Here is a 23320-nt window from a genome sequence, read left to right as displayed (position 1 = left end):
TCCATAGTGGCTGTCCCAGTTTGTATTCCCATCAGTAGTGTAGGGGGGTTCCCTTTTCTCCACATCCTCTCCAGCATTTATTGTTTGTAGATTTTTTGCTGATGGCCATTCTGACTTATGTGAGGTGATATCTCATTGTAGTTTTGATTTGCATTTCTCTAATAATTAATGATGTTGAGCATCTTTTCATACGCTATCTCTTGGCCATCTGTATGTCTTCTTTGGAGATATGTCTGTTTAGGTCTTCTCTCTCTCTTTTAAATTTATTGGCTATGCTGGGTCTTCGTTGCTACTTCGGCTTTTCTCTAGTTGCGGTGAGCAGGGACTACTCTCTAGTTGCGGTGTCCAGGCTTCTTTTGCCGTGGAATGCGGGCTTCAGCAGTAGTGGCACTTGGGCTTGGTAGTTTTGGTTCCCAGGCTCTAAAGCATGGGCTCAGTAGTTGTGGCATAGAGGCTTAGTTTTTCCGAGGCATGTAGGATCTTCCCAGACCAGGGATCGAACTCGAGTCTTCTGCATTGGCAGGCAGATTCTTTACCACCAAGCCACCAGGGAAGCCCCAAAGTCTTCTCATTTTTTGATTGAACTGTTTGTTGTCTTATATTGAGCCACATGAGCTGTTTGTAAATTTTGAGACTAATCCCTTGTTGGTCACATCATTTGCAAATATTTTCTCCCAATCCATGGGCTGACTTTTCATTTTATTTATGGTTTCCTTTGCTGTGCAAAAAAAGCTTTTGAGTTTAATTAGGTCCCATTTGTTTATTTTTGTTTTTATTTCCATTAATCTGGGAGACAGCTCAAAAAAGATATTGCTGCAGTTTTATGTCAAAGAGTATTCTGCCTATGTTTTCCTGTAAGAATTTTATGGTGTCTGGTCTTATATTTAGGACTTTAATCCATTTTGAGTTTATTTTTGTGTGTGGAGTTAAAGAATGTTCTAATTTCATTTTTTTACATGTTGCTGTCCAGATTTCCCAGCACCGTTTATGGAAGAGAGTGTCTTTTCTTCATTGTATAGTCTTGCCTCTTATGTTGTAGATTAATTGACCATAGGTGCATGGGCTTATTTCTGCACTTTTTATGCTGTTCCATTGATGTATATTTCTGTTTTTGTGCCAGTGCCTTGTTCTTTAGTTTTTAAATTCATGCACCGAAGTTTCATTTTTGAATTTGAGTGACAATATTTTTTCTTTTTTTCAGACTTTTGCTTTTTTATAATATTTTTTCATAACCTTCTGATTATTTTTTCTCCCTAATACTATCCCATTCTAGTCTTTGGTATTTATTCCTTCTTCTCCTCAGTGTTTTAAATATGTTTGTTTTAAAGTGCTTTAGATCATTGTGCTATCTGTTTCTTGAAGATCCTTCAGTTGGTTGCATTTGCTACATTCCTTCATGGTGGTTCATTTCTCATAGGGTCTGTAACATTTTCCTTAGCTCCTCTTTAGAAGAGGTTGTTTTCCATCAGGGGATCCTATGTCCCAGGTATGCTGGCTTCCCTGCAGGGTGGTTTTTTGTTCCCTGCTTCCAGGATCCTCCAAGTCTCACTGTGGGACTAGTTCTCCTGTTTTGTTTCTCAGCAGGGGGGTTCCTTCCTTGTATAAGTAATGAATTCTGACTTGTTCAGGCCTGGGGTTACAATCTTTGTGGGTGATTCATCCCACCCTGGCCCTGGAGTGCATCTTCCTTGCTTCTTTCCCAAGCCAGGGGCTGGAATTTTTCTGGTTTTAGTTTTAGTGACAGGGCAACTCTTCGTGGCCCACAGCTTTATGCAGAGAACCCTGTTCTGGTGCTTGACCCTGCGTGGCTGAAGTCCATCATCCCTGATAGAACCTGGCCCCAAGCCCCAGATTCTCATATTGAAAACATTGAGGAGAAGAAGGAAGAAATACCAAAGACTAGAATGGGATATTATTAGGGAGAAAAAACAATCAGAAGGTTATGAAAAAATATTATAAAAAAGCAACCCAGTGTAACCAACTAGGGTTCTTGGCCTCCTTAAGCAATAGAAATTAATCAGAGGCCAGACGAGAAATTCAGGCAAGGCTTTATTGAGGTCTCTGCTGCAGCAGGGGCAAGTAAGAACGATCAACAGGTTCTCTTGCTTGCTTGCTTCCCTTCCCCCCACACCACCCCCCACCCCGTTGGAGCCGGGAGTGGTGGTGAGCTTGTTCCTTATATGGGCTGAGGGTAGGGGAGCATCCAGGGGTGGGGCTGGAGGGGGGCTTAGGTGGTCTGCCCATCCCTTCAGTGGTATTGCATGCAAGGGGGCATGTGCAGTACCCTGCTTTTGCTCCTGACCCTCTGCTTTTTTACTCCAGGCTCTTCAAAAGTGGCAGATGGGTTTTTTGGACTCCCCAGCTGCACATGCACTCCGTCTTGCACAGTTTCTTTGTATTTTGTTGCTTGAGGAGAGATGTGTCCAGGTGCAAGCATTGCAGCACTACAGCAAAGGGGCCCAGGTCTCAGCCTGTCTGACAACATGCCATGGTGGGGCGGCAGAGGGCCCCTTTGCCACGAGATCCCTGCTCACTGCTTTTCCTGCTCACTACTTCCCACCTACTCTTAAGTCCATTCATTTGTGCAGTGCTTTCTTCTCCATTCCTGGCACCTGGGATTTCCCTGCGAAGCTTCCAGTCTTGGCTACATATTAACATTTTTCAAGATTAGATTTTTACACAGCAGTTCTCTTTGTTTAGAAGAAGAGGGGAGGTCTTTCTCTGTCAGCTCCAGGGTCCACAGTATTATTGTTCTGAAGCATTAGACTGTTTTCTGGATTTACCTAGATTTAATGTCTTCAAATGGGATTCACTTTATACACACATGCGCCCCCAAGCTCTTTAAGCATATATATTTTATTCATCTTCCTGGTTCATCATCCTTAATTTAGTAACAATTTAGTAGGCCCTAAATCTGGGGTCCTACAGCAGAGACACAGGTTGGGGGGTGGGTGGGCTTCCTGACACAAGATCATCGAACACCCAGATCTTCAGGTTCCTCAGTCAGCTCTCCCAGGGGGAAAATAACTAGTCACAGGTGACATTATTTTCCAGTGACTGCAGAGACGTTCAACAGAGCCTGTGTGACATCGCTGTTTTCCTCTCTAAGAGGTGCCTCTGATTTGGTTGTAATAAAGTTCTCTGCAGTGAAGACTTCTCTCTGGTAAATGCATTCTCTAGTTCCTGATTATTAATAGTAATTCTCTGCAGTAAAAATGTATCTATTTAACTGTCCTTTGCAGGAAGGGAAGGGAAAGGTGAAAAATGCTGATTTAGCTGAGCTTTTCTGGTTTTCTCATTGAACAGCAGTTGCTGTTCTGTTCCCCTCCCTTCCTCAACCAACCCCGTCAGCCATAGCAGTAAATACCCGTAGTCCACAACCATGGGCCAGCACAGCACAGGGTGAAGTTGCTTCAAGGGCGAGGAAGAGTCTGTGTACATTTTTTCCCTCCTGGGTCCCTCTATTTGCCAGATCACCACAGTGGGACTCACTTCCTATTTCTCAGCTCACTTCCTATTTCCAGCTGGGAATGCAATTTCCGTGACCTTTCTCTTTATGGCCAGCTGAGAATGGGAATATAAAGTTTGGATGGCCTGGAGTCATGGGTTATAGACAAGCTTGATCTGTGCAAACACAAGGGGTGGGGAAAGATTTAGGTGGAAGGAAGAGTAAAACAAAGGAAAGGCAAACAGGGACAGCCTCTGATGGTTCTCCTCATCCGGGAGGCACCACAGCCATTACAGCAGTGGGGTTGACCATCCACAGCTGGCTTGCAGCTGGTGACTGATGGAGCAGGTACTGAAGGACCTGAGAGGAATGGGGCAGCCTCTTAGAAAGCCCAGGGTTGCCTCTTGTGGAGGAGGGGAGCCTCTCAGACCTGCCCTGGCTGCCCTTCAAGGTGCAATTAGGCAGGAGCTGCTAGGTCCTGAGCTGGCTTCCCTTCCCATGCACATGGCTTGGATTGGGTTATGAAGCCATCCCCTTGTGCCTGTCTGTTAAGTTTGGTTTTCATCTTTATTCTGAAAGAGAAGCTTCCTTAGCATGGCCACAGACCTGCACAATCTGTCCAGCTGGCCGCCCAGCTGCCTCACTGCCCATCTTTGCTCTTACTCCCAGCCCTACGGTCTCGCTGGCCGCCCTCCGCCCTTGGGCTCACCTCTGCCGCAGGGCCTTGTATTTACTCTTCCCTCTCCCCCTGTATCTAGTGGACCTTCCTGGAAGCGGTGTCAAGCCTCTCACCCTATTCTGTTGGCTGTATGCCCAACTGACACTCCTGCAGCTATGGTTGGGATCTAACTTCCTCCAGGAATGGGGCCACTTGGGATCTCTACTGTGGACTGAAGATGAGAACACCCAACACTCCGGAGAGTTGTTTTTCGTTATTGTTCAGTCACTAAGTTGTGTCTGACTCTTTGCAATCCTGTGGACTGCAGCACGCCAGGCTTCCCTGTCCTTCACCATCTCCTGGAATTGGCTCAAACTCCCTGGTGGCTCAGATGGTAAAGTGTCTGTGTACAATGCAGGAGACCCGGGTTCGATCCCTGGGTTGGGAAGATCCCCTGGAGAAGGAAATGGCAGCCCACTCCAGGACTATTGCCTGGAAAATCCCATGGACGGAGGAGCCTGGTAGGCTACAGTCCATGGGGTTGCAAAGAGTTGGACACGACTGAGCGACTTCACTTTCACTTTCATGTCCATTGAGTCAGTGATGCCATCCAGACATCTCATCCTCTGTTGCCCCTTTCTCCTTCTGCTCTCTATCTTTCCCAGCATCAGGGTCCTTTCCCACAAGAGGGCTCTTCCCATCAGGTGGCCAAAGTATTGGAGCCTCAGCATCGGTCCTTCCAATGAATATTCAGGAGAGAGATATGGCATTAGCCTTCTATTGAGATGTGATACTTCCCTCTTTCCAAATTTCCAGATAGAATATTCCATTTCAAGATGATTTGCTTCTAAATGATTTCTCTTTGCATGCATCTGGGAGAGCTGACAGTTTATCATTCCAATATTTATAAATGAATGAGGAGGCAGGAAGGGCATTTTCATTCCTGTTGCATTTAGTGTTTGCTCATGTGCCAGCGTGTCCTGGTTGTCTCTGAGTGGGTTGACAGGAGAGGTTATGTGATCTTTTATCATGTGACAGCAGCAAAGTGGATGTGAGAAGCTGGTTTTGTAAAGTCACTCTGCCATCCCTTGACACTGCCCGCCTTCGCCAGCCCCAAAACGCCCCCACCCCCTTCCTTAGGCACTGCTGAGGCTATGATGCCCGTGCTCCAGGCCCTTGCCTCTTCAAGGCGCATGTCAGGGCTCCTCTGTGGCATCTTCCTCAGACTGCAGAAGCCCATCGTTACCTCCGCTTCTTTTGACCTGTTTGTCCATTTCATGCATTTACAGCCTAATGCATGCTGTCTTTCCTGCTGATTAGGACTTGTGTTTGGGAGGTAGGAGCTGTTACTGCTCTGTTGTCCCCCGCGTATCTGTCCCAGGGACACTTGGTAGGCGGCTGAGTATTCGTTGGTGCCACTCAGGGCACTCAGTAAAGGCACAGAGTATGTTGTTGTTTAAGATTTTAAGATAATGAAGGAAACGTGACTCTTGTCCTCTTTCTCTCTAGTTACAAGCTGTTCCCAAACTGTGTCCCCTCCTTTGGGTTCCGCCACTTGCTGCCTCTCACGGACAGAGTGGACAGCTTCAATGAGGAAGTTCGGAAGCAGAGGGTGTCCCGGAACCGCGATGCCCCGGAGGGTGGCTTTGATGCAGTGCTCCAGGCGGCTGTCTGCAAGGTAACCTTCCCTTCTGTCCCGTCCCCGCATGGGAAGTCAACAAAGAGGCATCAGTGTGGGTGTTGGCATTGCCTGCGTATTTTAAGCCACCCCAGCCCGTGGGCTCCCGTCCGCTGTTGCATCAGAGGGTGAGCTCAGTGGGCCCCTGGGGAAATCTGCAGCCATCAAACCAGCTGGAGTGCAGGGATAACTGGGGGCTGGTGCGTGTCTGTGTCAGGGTGTGGCTGTGTACAGTGGGAAGCCGTCTTTGCCAGCAGACAGCTGTTCTGTGTTTCTGCATTTGACTCTTTCGTCTCTTTTTTGGGGGCGGGGGGAGGGAAGGGGTGGAGTCAAGCCATACGCATAGAACCTTGTAGAGCTTTATGATCCAATTTTCGTAAAGATTGCTCTCTTGGGGAAATCCAGTGAAAAAAGAAATTGCTTGTCATCTTTGGTTTTGTTTGTTTGTTTGTCTTTCTCCTGTTTCTCTATAATATATGAATCCAGAGGGAGGACACAGACTTAGGTCAGAAATGAACTCAGGCTTTGAGAGGTTCCAATCTCAGCAAAATATATAAATGGAATGTTGGTAATAATTTATTCTTAAAATAATTTTCTACTGTCAAAACAACCCAATAACATCAACAAAAGATAAAAATAAATGTCACTCTTGAATTTTGCTATCCCAACACATACTTCAGAATTTTTTCCAGAGTGGTCATCACAGACTATGCATAATTGGTAGCACTTTCTTGAACGTTTCAGTGGGCTCAGCAGCAGGGCGGTGGTCGGGACACCCATGTCTGGGGGAGGAGGGCTGGGTAGGGAGGTTAGCATTCAGTTTGGGGAGGCCGCATAACTGATCTCAGAGAGCCTGTGTCTAGTGCTTCAGAGACTCACTTCTTCTCTCAGTCCTTTACAAAATGATAAGAGAGCCATGGTTGTCCTTCCTGAAATATTAATAAAACCCCAAATGGTAGACAGGGGAAATAAGGGGAAAGGAAAATGTGAAGGAAGCACAGCCTTCTCGGTCTTCTTCTTGGTCCCACTGGCGTTCTGCCCATCCCTGTTCCTTGGGGCCACCCTGGAGAGGAAAGTCTCATAGTGGCCCCTGCCCAGCTGCTGGCCAGAGGTGAATGGTTTGATTCAGAGGCCCCTGATGTTTCATAGCAGCCCAAGAAAGGCAGACAGGACCCAGCTAGATTAAGCTCTGAATCTTTCAAGTAAGTCACAAAGTAGTTCATGGATTTGCCTCAGGAAGAAAAATTATGACTCTCATTCAGGTTTTGACTCTCATTCAGATACTGACTGTATGGGGTGCTATCTTTAGAGATGTTCTGCCAAATCCACTGCTTGGCTGAAGAAAATAGTGCAGGGAGAACACAGGATCCCTCTCGTCGCCCCATCCTGGGAATATTGTGGGTTTTCTTTTTGAGGGGGAAGTCATCTTTAAGGCTTAGGGGGAAGAACCCAGTAACAGGCCTGTACACTGTCCAGTTATATTAATTCTGTTTGATTAGATGAATCAGAATGGCGTGATGGAATGCTGGAGGTTTGGTGGTCTGTGGGAAGCTATTTGATTTGTTCTTTGCCCAACAGTACCTTCCCTTATTGTCCCAGACCCATGACAGTATCCTTCCCTTTGAAAATGCAGTATTTTGAGACTCGGGTATTGAGTGGAGATGCTAACAGATTTCTTAAACTCAGTGCCTGCACCTGGTTGTGAATTGTTGGCTAAGAGGCATTTTAGCGTGTGTTTCGGTTTCGTATCTTTTGGCGTTTTTTCTTTATTCCCCACCCTGCCCTTTGCTGTGGGGAGTCTGTGGAAAGTTACTTAATTGCTTGGAACTAGGCAGCTTGATGAGACCCCAGCTTTTCTCTTCGCCATTCCTTCTCCGTTGTGCTGTGTCACTCTTTGAGTACCGATCAAGCAGTTTCTTTCTCAGTTGAAATCACCTGTTTATAACATGTCATCTTTCCTGGTTGACCACAGGCTTATTTATAGTAGCTGAATATTGGAAATAGATTATGACCTGTCTATTGATGAAAGGCTGTAACAATCATACCTTATAAGAATATTTGAGCACTTGAATAATTCTTAAGATAAATTAAGAGAAGAAAGAAAAGCAAGTGATAAAACGGTGTAGAGGTATGACTGTATTGTGCAAACAAAAAAGAAAAATAACAGAAAAGATTGGAAATAAGTAGACCAAAGTGTTAACAGCAGTTGACTCTAGTGATAGGATTATGTGTGGCTTTTTTTCTCTGTTTTTTTAATTTCATATTTTACTTAAATTTTCACAATAACTAGCATGTGATTTTTAAACTTTGTAATGGAACATTTCAAACATGTGAGAGTAGAGAAAATAGTGAAATAAAACCCCATGTACCCATGGTCCATTCTTAGGCAGTTACCAATCTGTAGCCAGTCTTGTTTCATTTGTATTCCTAACCACTTTATTTTCATTATTTGACGTAAATCCTAGGTATCATTTGTTTCAGTGATATTTAGATTTTTAATGTTAATTAGATTTCAGTGATAATGAGATTTTTAAAGTTCTTTTAAAAGCCCTAAGCATGCCTTATCTTGTTGACTGTATTTTCTGCCTCCTCCTGATTTGCCCAGATTAAAGGCCCTTCCTCTTAATCCTACAACCCGAATGTGACAGCACCAGCAGGCCTGTGATCTCTGCAGTTGGAGAGAGGCTCCTGCAGGCTGGAGTTGACTGGGCAGCCCCAGCGCTGTCTTCCTCTGACCCCATGCCCTGGAGATGGAGCTGATAACAGGCCTACTCCCAGCCTACAGGGGCGGGTGCTTTGTTCTGATTTCATTCTCACTCTGGCTTCCCTAGGATGGACTGATAGTTACCAACTAGAGAGACTTAGGGGTGTGGAATGCTCACATGACTGGTCTTAAATCCCACCCTGACCACCAACTTTACATTTCTTGGGAAGCTGCTCTTTGCAAAAAAGAAGGAAACAGTCTGTTTCTACTTAGGATTGTATTTAGGTTAAGTAGAATTCTGCTTTTATGAGTGGACATTCTGAGTTGCCATCTCTGCCCCCTGCAGGTCACATTGTTAGGAGAGGCCATGGACCAGCAGCCACAGCTAAGGAACCCCTCTGTCACCCATGCAGGCGTGTTTCCCGAGACTCTACTGGCCTGGGCTGGACGAGGGAGGGCCACTACCCCCAATTTCTTATCTTTACCTAGAGACCTGTTATTAAACTTGTTATGCTTTTTCTTGGTCTGAATAATGGTTTCACCCTTTACTGCTTCTGTTGTTCTCCGGGGACTTCCTAGAAGTTGACTGTAAGTTGTTTATTCTGAAATTGAGTAGGTGGAAGTGTGATGAGTGGTTCAGATTGGAACCATGGCTGCTTTCCTGCTCTCCCCAAATAGGGAGAGCTGGTGCCCCGGGGAAACAAAGGATGGAGGGGGTTGCCCAGGCGCTCTGAGTTGTCAGTCTCAGCTCTGCTGTTCTCTGTGACTCTCAAGTCAAACCAGTTCCCTGCAAATTTATGCCTGGCTGGGTGTGTCCCAGCTATGTGGATTCTGTGGGCTGCTTTCTCCTGTCAGACAGAAAAATCAGATCTCTGCAACCCAGCCTGTTTCCCTTTGGCCTCACCTTCTAGCCCCCTAACATTTATCCATCTTACCCTTTAGACAGATTTTCTGTTCTAATCTCAATTACCTAATTTTGCATTATTATTTTTTTAAGCATTGTATGCCTTCTCAGAAATAGGTTAATAAGTGTGTCTCAAAGCCAACAAAGTAAGTTTGCATGTAAACAGTCTTGGTGTGGCGTGGATCCTTTATCCCTTGACTAGTGAGAGAATCCTAATGTAAAGTGGGGACCACAGCCCCAGAGAGGCTGGAGGGACAGCTTCCTCTGATAAGACTTCCTGCAGGAATGCAGATTCTGTGGGTCTCTGGAAGCAAAACAGTGGCTGCCCTTGCCCCACTATCGTCCTTGGTCCATGTGTTTAGTATACATTAGCTCAGATTCTCACAGCAGCTCTGTAGTGTATTGGTGGTGTTGGTGCACAGTTTGGGGGCTCAGTGGTAAAGAATCTGCCTGCCAGTGCAGGAGATGCCAGAGGCACGAGTTCAGTCCCAGGGGCAGGAAGATCCCCTGGAGGAGGAAACGCAGCCCACTCCAGGATTCTTGCCTGGAGAATCCCCATGAACAGAGGAGCCTGGCGGGCTACAGTCCTAGGGTTGCAAAGAGTTGGACACAACTGAGCACGCATGCCGTAGTGCCCAGTTTACAGGTGAGGAAACTGAGTATCCCGAGGTTCATTATACTGACTGTTGGTGACAGGTAGAGCCAGGTTTGAACAAGTTCCAGTTCCTCCTAAAGCCCAAGCCCTGTCTATTTCCTGGTACCGGGCACTTTGGGAAGTATCGATAGTGCCATGCAGAGCAGAGAGGACTTGATTTAGAGTCCTCTTGTCCCGATTCAAGCTGTGTCTCTTCTGCTACTAATGGCTCCATGGTGGTCTGGGTGCTCGGCTGGAGGGGAGGAAGTCCAGGGTGCCCTCCAGCTGTGCTGTCAGCGCCCCTTTTCACAAAGGCCGTGTCATAGCCTTGTTTGTGCCCCTTGCCCAGAGCCTTTGATTTTGCTTTTTGTCTCTCCTGGTTCAGTTTTGAGCCCAGGCCAGGCAGTGGCTGCTGTGGATACAGCAGAGGGTGGAGAATTCCCCAGTCCTGGAGGCAGGCTCAGCTCCGAGAGGTTTTCACTCTGCCCAACCTCCCCTGGAGTTGATTTGGCTTCTTTTGACTGTTGTCTGATTTCTTTTAGACCTGAGACTTGTCATTCTTCCAAGTGCGAACTGAGAAATGTAGACAATTGCCTTTCTTTCTGAGTTATCTGTCTCAGCGTGTGTGAGCTGTTTCTGCTAGCAGAGCACACAGTGGTTTCTGGGGCCTAGCACAACCCGCCCTGCTTGCTCTTCCCCTGGTCTTTGTGAAGCCCGGGAAGGTATTGGATTTCCCTGTGGTCCATGGTGGCTGTGGGGCTGTGTGGGCAGGCACATGGGCCCTCTGTCCATGCTCATAGGTGTTTTTGTCGGAGGTGGTAAAGGTTCTCCTTGGCTTTCTGTTTTGCAGATGGTTGTGGTTTAATGTGGGACTTACCTGGTGGCTCATACAATAAAGAATCCACCTGCAATGTGGGAGACCCAGGTTCGATCTCTGGGTTGAGAAGATCTCCTGGAGGAGGGAACACCAACCCACTCCAATATTCTTGCATGGAGAATCCTATGGACAGAGGAACCTAGCGGGCTGCAGTCCATGGGGTCTCAAAGGCGGGGGGCGGGGGCATGACTGAGCGACTAAGCATGCATACATGGTTTAATGTGAACTTTTGAATCACTCAACTGTCTTGGTCCCTCGAGTGATATGTCCTTGTTCTGCCTCCTGCCTGTGAGCTGTGCTGTAGGCCTCACTGTCCTGCTCACAGCTGCTGGTTCTACACGAGGGGTAAGAACAGACAGAGTTACAACTCAGAGTTATCAACAGGGTACAAGTGAAGAGTTTGTGTCTCACTTTTAAAAATAATTAATTAATTCATGGCGGCTCTGGGTCTTCGTCCTTGCGTGGGCTTTTCCCTAGTTGTGGTGAGCGGGTGCTCCTCTGTAGTTGCGGCGTGTGGCACACACACTCATCGCAGTGGCTTCTCTGGCTGTGGAGCACAGGCTGCAGGCGAGTGGGCTTCAGTAGTTGTGGCTCATGGGCTTAGTTGTCCTGTAGCATGTGGGATGCCCCCAGACCCAGGGATCCCCCCAGGGATCAAGCCCGTGTCCCCTGTGTTGGTAGGCAGTTTCTTTACCACTGAGCTACCAGGGAGGCCCATGTCTCAGTTGCCTGCATAGCTGTCCCCACAGCTTGGCTCCTTGGGTGACGATGGCAGGGAGGACTCAAGCTGGGAAAAGTTAGAAGGCCCCTTCAGTGAATGCCTGGTTTTGTTTCAGATGACGGGTTCATTTTTGCTCTATTTGAGGAAAAGGGGGAAAGTGACAAGGGTTTATTCTTGGGCTCTCCTGACACTGCTCTTCCTAGCCTCCATCCTGGCCTCTGCATTCCAGTCACAGTGACCTTCAGTCCATTACTCTGACTCATGGGAGGCCCTTTGCACCTGCTGTTTCTTCTGCTTGGAATACTCCTCCCCTGTATTCTTGCATTTCTTTCAAAAATTAAAAACAATTAATAGACTATATTTTTTTAAGAGCAGTTCTCTGTTCATAGTGAAATTGAACAGGAAGTACACAGAGTTCCCATATACCCTCCTCCCATACGCAGCCTCCCCCAGCAGAATGACACATCACTGTCTCTCAAGGCCTGTAGTTGATGCAAGGTTTTTCTTGGTGGTTCTGTGGGTTTGGACAGATATAATGACATGTGTCCCCCAGTGTCATATCATGCAGAGCATTCCAGTGCCTGTGCATCCCTCCCTCCTCTGCCCACGAACCCTCTTTTCATGTTTGTTCTCTGCCTACTTGGGACCTCTGCTTGCTTGCCTTATGTCAAGGAAGCCTTCCCTGATCCTCCTGGAGAGGTTGGAGTCGCTGTGCACCAGGCCCTTGGTCATGTCAATGACAGTTACTTTTATTTGAGCTACTCCTTGAGTGATGTCTGCCTCCCCTGTGAGACTGGAAGCTTTCTAAAGGCAGGGAACCATGACTGTTTTCACACACCTGGTTCTGCAGCACCAAGCTCATTGGCTGCGCACAGCAGTTTCTTCTTGAACATTCGGCAAACAAGGAGATGCTTTGTCCTCACTGGTTCCTTCATGCTTCTGAAGTTTCGGATGCCCAAGTCTGTGCTCCCGAGTGCTCCGTGTCATTCACACATACTTCACACGTCCTCTAAAGCAGAGCCAGAAGTACTGTTACTGGACCATGCTTTCCAACTTAGGAGTGTTTATTGTGTGCCCAGTAAGTGCTCAGTGACAGGTATGGTGAAGGACATTAAAGAAAGATGAGAAAAAGTCCTCATCCTCTGAGATTTGATCTGAGCTTGCAGATCCACTCAAAGGAAATAGAACAACCTATTTGTAAACATTAAATAGAACCATGTAAAATCATGGATGTTTTACTATCAATGAAATTTGATATTTGACTATTGATAGTTTCTCCTACAAAAATTGAAAATGCATATAGTTCAGCTTCATATACTACTAGTGTTGTCTTTAGTTGAGGTTGGACTCAACATAAGAGTCTTCATTATACACGTTCCACTGTGAGTTGTTAGGGCTTGGGCTGCAGATGAATGTCTAAATCCTGAGTCATGGGCTGAGATTTCCTTTCCCTGAGGAATGAAATGAAACATTTTTACCTGTAAGTTGAACCACAGACAGATTTTTTAAAAAGATTTTTCATTGCAAAGCATGGACAGAAACAGGAGGAACAAACATCAGTAGCATCAGTAGGAATGCTACTGATGAGAGCATGTTTACTGTTACAAAGTGACGAAAGTAGGCTTAAATGTCCACATGATTGGGGAAGTGAATCAGGGAGCATCCAGCCTTGATTTTCCTCATGTGCATCGTTGGAATTGAGACTCCTTGGTCCCCAAGCTCAGCTCTGCTATGGGTTCTGCGCCTTGGCTGGTCAGGTCTGCCTTCTTCCCATCCTCATTTCCTCCCTCAAACCTATTCTCTCTCTGTGCTTGCCTGAAAGGTCAACACACAGAGTGTTTCAGTTGTGACTTTGAAAATTTGTTGGGCACTTACTTGTCTGCAGGATGCCCCATTAGCTGCTGTGAGAGATACACAGATGATGAAGCCACAGCTCCCGCCCTGGGGAGCATCTTTCCAGTTGGACGACAGATGCCTATATGACAGTCTAAAGTACTGGCGGAATGCACAGACTCTGTCGAAGGTCTGGCTTGGGGGACCCAGTAGTTAAGTGTTCTTTCCCTTCAAGTGATCACCTTTGTCTCTTTGCCTCCCTGTGTTGTTTCTGAGGCTATGATGCTGATGATGTTATTGATTACCATTGGCTGAGAGCCAGGCTTCTATGCCACGTACTTCATGGGGCTTGTTTTACCTAATCCATTGAAAAGAAAGTGAAAGTGAAGTCCCTCAGTCGTGTCCAACTCTTTGTGATCCCTTGGACTGTAACCTACGAGACTCCTCCATCCATGGAATTTTCCAGGCAAGAGAACTGGAGTGGGTTGCCATTTCCTTCTCCAGGGGATCTTCCCAACCCAGGGATTGAACCCGTGCCTCCCGCATTGCAAGCAGATGCTTTTATCACCTGAGCCACCAGGGAAGCTATATTATATTGTCCCATTTTGATGATCAAAACAAGCCTGGAAAGGTTGAGTAGCATTAGAAGGTCTTACAACTGGAAATGACAGAGCCAGAGATGGAACTGTACCCACTCTCCCAGCTCCTGAGACAGAGTTCTTAACCTTGACCTTAGAGAGCCTGCCGCTTTTTGTGGCCACACAGGAGCAGAAAGGTGGGAGGGGTGTGCTTCCAAAGAGGGCGGGTCCTGGTCTCAGGAAGCATTTTGGTTTCCTGTGTGACTCAGTTCACCAGCAGAAGAGCCAGGACCAAGTCTGTCCCTGGGGAGACAGCTGCACATGCTGCTGCCCTCTGGAGCGCAGAGCTTCCTGTTTACCAGAAACAGTTATAAGGAGGCTCCAGCAGTCTCTGGGTTTGCTAGGGAAACCTCAAGTACCATGCCAAGGTCCGTGCGCTGCCAGAGCCCAGCCCTTGGAGTGATGCACATCTTTGCCCTTGGCTTCCCCATCTGTGAGATGGGAACTCTGAATCCCCTTTTGCATTTATAATTTCCAGCATCTGGGAACCGTGGCTCTGCTGTTTGACTCTCCCACATAGGGCTATGGAGATACTTTCTCAGATGGTACGTCCTTCCCAGCAGTGAGGGAGTGTGTTCCGGGACAACTGAGGCCCGTGGCTGTGTCGACACCTGGTTGGAGGCCCCAGGTGTTTGAGTGACCATTGCTTTTACTTAGATAGGCTCATGTTGAGAACAGAGAACCCCATGATTAAAGCTGGTGTTTCTGTCCTTGCAGAAACTGCTAGCTACACGGCATCCTGACCAAAGGCCTCCCCTGTATTGAACTGTGTCTACCAGAGAGAGTACTGTGGGCCTTGTCCACAGTACTGAGGCTATGACTTGGACTGTTCCATAGTCTACAGGAACAAGCTGAGTTGAACAAGGCAGCCTGCCTTTGGGTGGCCCAACCCACGTCCTCTAAGGCTGTTGGGTGGGGTGTCAGCTTTTCTCAGGTTCCTAGAGATCGATGTGCCAGGCCCTTCCCCACCCTCCCACAGGGCATATCTGAGACACCCTTTCACACTTGCCATGCTCTGATGTGGTCCCTGCGTGTGAGAAGGTCGTTGGGATGTGAGCATCAGGACCCACAAGCTTCTGTGAGCCTGTCAGAAGACCCAGCCACTTGCAGTCCCAGCCCCTCCTTCCTCTGCAGCCAGGCTACATCCCAGGACCTGAATGTGCCTCTGGGGCTGTGTTTAAGACAGACATTGATCCTGGAGAACAGAGAGGGTGAGTGGATGGTGCTGGGGTTGGAAACCACACCCCTGAGGAGTGGTTAAAGGTTAACTAGGAGGAGAGACACCACCGGAAGAAGTGTGTTTCCCGACCTCAGACCTCACTACGGAGGAGGGCTGTTCCAGGGAACATACCTGGGTGGCCACAGAGAAACAGGTTCGTGTTCAAGGCAGGGGAGAATTGTCTAACAAAGACCTGTGTTGGGCGTGGAACAGGCTGCCAGGTGTGACAGTGGGTCTGTATGGGGACCCCAGGCCCATATGCTTGAGGTGCCATTCAAAAGGTCCCTGCCCGGGGCAGAGCATGGTTGAGCCAACCTCTAGGGTCCTTCCAGCTCCAGGCTCTGGGTATTCCCTCTGAAGTGGCTGTTCTGTCCAGTAACCCGCCGGTGCTTCTGTTCCGTAGTGACCTCTTCTAGCCTGTTTCCTTTGGGCCTCACTGCACTCTTTTAAGCTGCATTTGTATTCAGTCACTGTGACTATGAACTCTGCCTGCACACTTGTTTTGTGTGCCAGGCACAGCTAGCCTGAAGCTAATGCCCGGAAAAGCTTTCCGCTCCCGATGGCTTCCCCATGGAGCCACCTTGCCCAGTGGGCAAAAGTCCAGGTGACGTGGGCAGCTGATCAAGGGGACCCAGGGACAGTCTGGAAGTGGACAGGGAGGATGGAAGCCTGTTCTTGGTCCTTTGAGTGACCTTTCTCCTTTGTTAGACCTCGTAGCCCCTTGCGTGTGACTTGTTCCAACCCCAGAAACCAAAGCCTCACAAGCCAGAGCTTCATGTCATCAAATAGAGAAACTACACCCTTACTCCCTAGCCCTTATTTTTCCCCCAGTCCAACCCTGGAGCCAGATGTTGGAGATGAACAAGCCTGCAAGTTTGTCTTCACTCTTGGGAGGATCCAGTTTCTATTTATTTTCTCAAAGGCTGTAAGACCGGGTATTCTGTCTCCAGTCTGCTTCCCCTTTAATGAACTGCTGCTCCCTCTTCACCATTTCAAGGTCCCAGGTCCCCCCCATTCCAGGCCTGGCTGCCCGGGGCTTCCAATAACGATCCCACTGCCACCCACCCACTCTCCCCGCTCCTGCAGCTTGTATTGGGGGGTCCCCTGGCCCTGCAGCCACTTTTTCTGCAATCCCCATTAGTTTTCTCAGATCCCAGTGTATAACAGGTGATTGGATGCAACATTTTTCAATTAAATTAGCCCCTTAATGCTTCCCATATTTATATGATTAAAAGAAGGTATTTGTTGGATTCCAAAGCATATTAAATAGTTGGTGGAATAGGGAGTGATGTGAGTGAACACTTGTAGACATTGTGAGGGAGGTTTCTTGTTGCACAGCCCCGATCTTATTCATGTGTCCCCTTACGACTCATTCCTCACTGAACACAAAGTGTGTGCCAGGTGCAATGCTCTTTGTTGTTTTGGGCCCCACACCCCTTTCTCTCTTCTCTCAGCTCTAGATTGCTACTGCTTTTTAAGGACAGAGCAGAGTGTTGGTAAGTTCTCTACTGAGCTTCCAACTGGTGAAGTCATCTCCAGCCCCAGCACAGAGGAGACTGTTCAGTACCCAGAAAACCAGAGGGTTTGCCTCCTGGGACCTGGACAGAGTCAGAGATTCTGGGTTTGGTGACAGGTCCCCCCAGCTCGTGTGTCTGGAGTCTGTGGATTGCTGCTTTTCACATAGCATGGTCTCCTATGCACATGTGTGCCTCACCTGGAACAGCTGGAGTAAACGTGAGTCACAGAATGCATCACCTTCTGGTGGCGGGATGCAAGCTGGTGGCCCGGAGAGGGGTGGGCCTGGGACCTTGGCTGCTTACACAGAGTGGGCTTAGGAAAAAGGAGGGTGAGACATGCTGCACTGCCCAGAGGTTCTGGCTCAACACAGGTCATGGGAATGGATTATAAGACAGAATGGACAGTTTGGGACTGGACAGGTGCTGTTGGGGGACCAGGAAGGTAGGATGAAAGAGACACCTTTAAGTTTTCTAGATAAGACATTTGATGGTCCCTTTGTCAGAAATGGGGAAGAAGGTGCCTCAACTTTGGAGTAGTTGAGTTTTAGGTGATGGCAGACACATCTGGCTTTTGATGAAGACCCGGGACTAAAACTCCAGAAAGAGGTCGGTTGGGGGCAGGGGGTGGGGGTGGCGGGGACGTAATTGTGTGCTGTTCAAGCAGATGTACGGAACTTGGGTAAATCTCCTCAGAGGACAGTCTTGCCTTTGACCTCATCCAGTGCCTGGAGAGGAAGTGGAATCTGCAAGCAGCGGAGGGGAATGGGGCACTGGACAGTGTAATGTCCAGGACACCAAGGGCAGGAGAGCTCGAGGGAGGCCCTGGTTGGCAGCAGAGAGGCGGGAGAACAAGATGAGAGGATCGCTGTGGGGCTGGCGACAGGACCTCAGCATGGGGTTCTCCACCTTGGCTGCACTGGAGTCTCACCTGGGAGCTGGAACCTGGCCTACAGGTCACAGGAGAGCCGCTGGGCATTAGCATCATTAGAGTACCCTCAAGTGCAGCCAGGGCAGAGAACCACTGTGGGGAGCAGCTAGAACCATCTGTGAAAGAGGGAGTGGGGGCATGTGAGGAGACTGGGTTATACAGAATTGGGGAGAGAATGGAGGCAACCTGTCTGCTAGTCTTAGAGACAGGTGATGAGAGATGCTGGGTCAAAAGCAGGGTATTTATTTTAAGTGGGTCATGAGCATATTTTTAGGCACGAGGAAGGAAGCAAAGGAAATTGACTAATGGAAAAGTGCCCAGAGAGGGTGGAATTTGGGAGCTGCGTTTCCTAGGGGAGGGAGAGCACTCCTACCTTTAGGGCAGTCAGACCAGAAAAGAAAGCAGGAGGATGCCCCATTTATTTATGATGGAGAGACATCCTTGAGCTGTGGAGGCAGACTCTGAGTGCCTGGAGTAGACGAGCCCTGTTCCGTCTTCCCTGGATGCTCCTCCTGAGTGCGTGGGAACTGGGAGTTGGGAGGATAGAACAGACCTTATGTGGCTTTGATGCAGACTTGACCAAAGAGAAGGCAAGTGAACTGCAGTCTTGGCCAGATACTGGGTTTCTGACTTCTGAGTCCAGTGCATTTCCGTCCCGCCCACCCCTGACATTTTCATCTGAGGGCAGACCTCTATCATGTTGGAGGAGATTGGCTTTTAAAAATCTTGTTTTTACCCAGAGACTTGGAGAAAAGTTTAGCTAAACAAATAAATCTTTTTTTTTCCCTCTTAAAATAGTTTTGTATAAAAAACAGAATATATTCAATTTAAAAATTTAGAAAATGCAGAGAGCCAAAAGGAGATAAACATCATATCCCTACAATCCAAAACCAAGATTGTGCATTTCTGGATTTCAGTCACAGATTTTCAGCCTCATGGAAATACCAAGGACAGTCACTGTCAGTTCTTCTCTATTTACATCATGCAAGTACTGAACTGATTGCTCCTTGTGTGTGGATTTTGTTTTAATCCTCTCAACAGCCCTATTCTATCAATACTATTATTATCTCCATCTTATAGCTGAGAAGCTGGAACTGGAAAAGATAAAGTAACTTGCCCAAGGTCACAAAGAAAAGCTGAGGGAAGGTGTGGGCATGAACCAAGATTTGCCACTCACCCATTCATTGGAGCCCACGCACTCAGCTGCTTCTGTGGACACTGCCTCCAGACAAAGGAATACTCATAACTGGTGTTCCAGTGCAGTACTGACGTCAAGTCTGGTCATCTAAATTTCTGTATTTGAGTGAATTTCTGAGCAAACTAAGCCCTCTTTTTCAAAAAAGAAAAACTTTATTGAGGTACAATAGATGTATGGGCTTCCCAGGTGGCTCATCCACCAATGCAGAAGACGCATGAGATACAAGTTCGATCTCTGGGTCGGGAAGATCCCCTGGAGGAGGAAACGGCAACCCACTCTAGTGTTCTTGCTTGAAAAATCCCATGGACAGAGGAGCCTGGTGGGCTACAGTCCACAGGCTCAAAAGAGTTGGACACAACTGAGCTTGCACACTTAAGTTTATTATATATCCATCGGGTACGTGCTCAGTCGTGTCTGACTCTTTGCAACTTTGTGGACTGTAGTCTGCCAGGCTTCTCTATCCATGGGATTTTTCCAGGCAAGAATAATGGAGTGGGTTGCCATTTCCTCCTCCAGGGGATCTTCCTGACCCAGGGATTGAACTCATGTCTCCTGTGTCTTCTGCATTGGCAGGCGGATTCTTTACCACTGAGCCACCTGGGAAGCCCCTAGTATAATAAATTACATGTATTGAAAGTGTACAATTTGACAAATTTTGACCTTTATACGTACCCGTGAGATATATATGCACTGCAGTCAAGACGACGAGCACACATCCTTCTCCCCACGACGAGTGCTTTTGCTCTTTTGTCATTTCTCCCTCCTGCATCTCCTGCCCTCTTTCCCCAGGCCCTCACTACTTTGCTTTCTATCACTACATTTGACTTTGCATTTGTTAAAACTTTATGAATCCAGTATATACTCTTTTTTTTTGTCCTGGTTTATTTCAGAACCATTGTTTTGAGATTCATCTGTGCTGTTGAGTGTCTCTATTCCTTCCTTTTGTTACAGAGTAGTATTCCATTGTATAGATCCACCACAGTTTGTCCATCCACCATTGATGGATATCTGGGTTGTTTGGATATTTGGTAGTTTTTGCCTATTATAAATGGAGCAGCTATAATGTAAATGTGCTCAAGTCTGTGTGGACCTATAGCCACGCTGGTGTGATCACTCACCTAGAGCCAGACATCCTGGAATGCAATGTCAAGTGGACCTTAGGAAGCATCACTACGAACAAAGCTAGTGGAGGTGGTGGAATTCCAGTTGAGCTATTCCAAATCCTGAAAGATGATGCTGTGAAAGTGCTGTACTCAATATGCCAGCAAATTTGGAAAACTCAGCAGTGGCCACAGGACTGGAAAAGGTCAGTTTTCATTCCAATCCCAAAGAAAGGCAATGCCAAAGAATGCTCAAACTACTGCACAATTGCACTCATCTCACACCCTAACCAAGTGATGCTCAAAATTCTCCAAGCCAGTCTTCAACAGTACATGAACTGTGAACTTCCAGATGTTCAAACTGGATTTAGAAAAGGCAGAGGAAACAGAGATCAAATATCCAACATCTGTTGGATCATCGAAAAAGCAAGAGAGTTCAAGAAAAACATCTACTCTGCTTTATTGATTATGCCAAAGCCTTTGACTGTGTGGATCACAAAAAACTGTGGAAAATTCTTCAAGAGATGGGAATACCAGACCACATGACCTGCTTCCTGAGCAATCTGTATGCAGGTCAAGAAGCAACAGTTAGAATTGGACATGGAACAAGAGACTGGTTCCAAATAGGAAAAGGAGTACGTAAAGGCTGTATATTGTCACCCTGCTTATTTAACTTCTATGCAGAGTTGCTGCTGCTGCTGCTGCTAAGTCACTTCAGTCGTGTCCGACTCTGTGCGACCCCATAGACGGCAGCCCACCAGGCTTCCCCGTCCCTGGGATTCTCTAGGCACGAACACTGGAGTGGGTTGCCATTTCCTTCTCCAATGTGTGAAAGTGAAAAGTGCAAGTGAAAGTCGCTCAGTCGTGTCTGACTCTTAGCGACCCCATGGGCTGCAGCCTACCAGGCTCCTCCGTCCATGGAATTTTCCAGGCAAGAGTACTGGAGTGGGGTGCCATTGCCTTCTCCATCATGACAAATAGATGGGGAGACAATGGAAACAGTGACAGACTTTATTTTGGGGGGCTCCAAAACCACTGCAGATGGTAACTACAGCCATAAAATTAAAAGACACTTGCTCCTTGGAAGGGAAGTTATGATCAACCTAGACAGCATATTGAAAAGCAGAGACATTACTTTGGCAACAAAGTTCTGTCTAGTCAAAGCTATGGTTTTTCCAGTAGTCATGTATGGATGTGAGAGTTAGACTGTAAAGAAACCTGAGTGCCAAAGAACTGATGCTTTTGAACTGTGGTGTTGGAGAAGACTCTTGAGAGTCCCTTGGATTGCAAGGAGATCCAACCAGTCCGTCCTAAAGGAGATCAGTCCTTAATATTCATTGGAAGGACTGATGCTGAAGCTGAAACTCCAATACTTTGGCCACCTGATGCGAAGAGCTGACTCATTTAAAAAGACCCTGATGCTGGGAAAGACTGGGGGCAGGAGGAGAAGGGGACAACAGAGGATGAGATGGCTGGATGGCATCACTGACGTGAGTTTGAGTGAACTCCGGGAGTTGGTTTTGGACAGGGAGGCCTGGCGTGCTGCAGTCCATGGGGTCGCAAAGAGTCGGACACAACTGAGCAACTGAACTGACGCTTTTATTTCTCATGGGTCAGTCCTTTGGAGTGAAATGGCTGGGTCATATGGAAGATGTTTAACTGTTTAAGAAACTATCCAACTGTTTTCCAGAGTACATGTATCACTTTACATCCCTAGCATCAGTGTATGTTGGTTACATTTTCTCCCTCAGCATTTGATATGGCCAGTCTTTTTAATATTTAGCCATTAGGTGTGTGGTAGGATATCAGTGGTTTTTATTAACAGGAGGCTTTTAAACTTCCTGGTTTGCAATTCTTCACTGTCCCTGTGGCAACTGTGGAGCCTCATTCATTAGGCAGTAAAAGGAGAAGATGTAAAAGTTATTGCTGGTCTGAGAGTAATAGCCATAGATCCTTTTTTAAGTCCATCATATGTACTAAATACTTGTTAACCTAGCAACCACCCTGCAAAATAGGATTATTTTCATTTTACAGATGGAGAAACTGAGGCTTAGAGAGACGACATGACTGACTTAGTGTCTCAGAAAGCAAAGACTTGAACTCAGCCTTGCCTCTGCCGACACTCTGATACACTGGCCCCCATGCCACACTCCATTTTGTATTATAGTTATTCCCTTAAAAAAAATCCACTTTCCCAATACTGCTCTCTGTCCTAAATGTGGATACAAAGCTTAAGCCTTCAAAATAGTCCAGGCAGACAGTGGGAAAATTATTTCTATTGTAAATTCTCTTTGGAGTCAGCGCTTGTATAATCTCCCAGCCCCAAAGCCTGGGTGAATGAATAAGCACATCATTCTCCACAGCCCAACCTCTTGGCCAAGTTTGTTAACATCACTTACACAGTGAGAGTCCACTTCAGAGAAGACAGAATTAATATTATTATGCTACACTACTCTTCATTTGTGGAACTATTTCTGTTTCAGATGCAATTTTCCAATTCAACAAACCTTTATCTTGGACCCAGCAGTCATTAATTGAGAGTCTACCATGCACTTTGAATTATTGCAGTTATCACACACCCTCCCCTCTCCCTGTGTGAGTGGATAGTTCAGCTTTGTGTATAGAGGCAGATCATCTGAATCTGACTTCTGTGGTCCTTACTGGTTCAGTGACCTTGGGTTGGTTTCTTAATGTCTGAACACCAGTGTCCTCATCTGCAAGATGACAATATGTTACCTCCTTCATAAAGTTTGCAGTGAAGATGGAATGGAACAGTGGACGTGATCAATAAACTTTAATAAACTATTTTCCTTCTTACTAACATGAAAAAATGTAGAGGGTTAAATAATGTGGTCAGATCTACACAGGTAATTGCTGATGGCATAAACCTCCCATGCCCACCTTCAAGCTCCCAAGTTTCACGTTATTCTGACTGCTTGTTGTCACTCTCCTGTAGGTTTCTGCATGCCACTTGAGAAGCTGGTGTGGAATAAAGGAGGCAAATGACAGAGCCAACATTGAAGTCTTTTAAAGTTGCACTTGGATATTAAAGATAGTTTGAGGGAAAAAAGGGGAAGATTATTGCCTCTAATCTCAACCCCAGTGATATTCTGGTATATTTTGTTTCAAACTCTTCTCTTTTTAATAGAAAGTGATGCTGGTTTCTTACTTGGTTTGTTCAGTTCAGTCGCTCAGTCGTGTCCGACTCTTTGCAACCCGATGAATCACAGCACGCCAGGCCTCCCTGTCCATCACCAACTCCC

At 47.0% G+C, this 23320-nt stretch overlaps 1 protein-coding gene across 1 annotated transcript in view; it reads left to right on the top strand.

The window, feature by feature from the left end:
• ITGB5 (integrin subunit beta 5) overlaps positions 1 to 23320 on the top strand; it is a 116321-nt gene that overhangs the window by 35659 nt on the left and 57342 nt on the right. The window contains exon 5 of the mRNA XM_070370427.1: positions 5616 to 5784. Within this exon, the coding sequence (XP_070226528.1) occupies positions 5616 to 5784 (169 nt within the window). The remainder of the gene's footprint in view (positions 1 to 5615; positions 5785 to 23320) is intronic.

This window comes from Bos mutus, chromosome 1 (assembly GCF_027580195.1).
Source record: "Bos mutus isolate GX-2022 chromosome 1, NWIPB_WYAK_1.1, whole genome shotgun sequence".
NCBI classification, from domain to species: Eukaryota; Metazoa; Chordata; class Mammalia; order Artiodactyla; family Bovidae; genus Bos; species Bos mutus.
The sequence above is the reverse complement of the archived record's forward strand: the minus strand, read 5'-3'. Positions and strand labels throughout refer to the sequence as shown.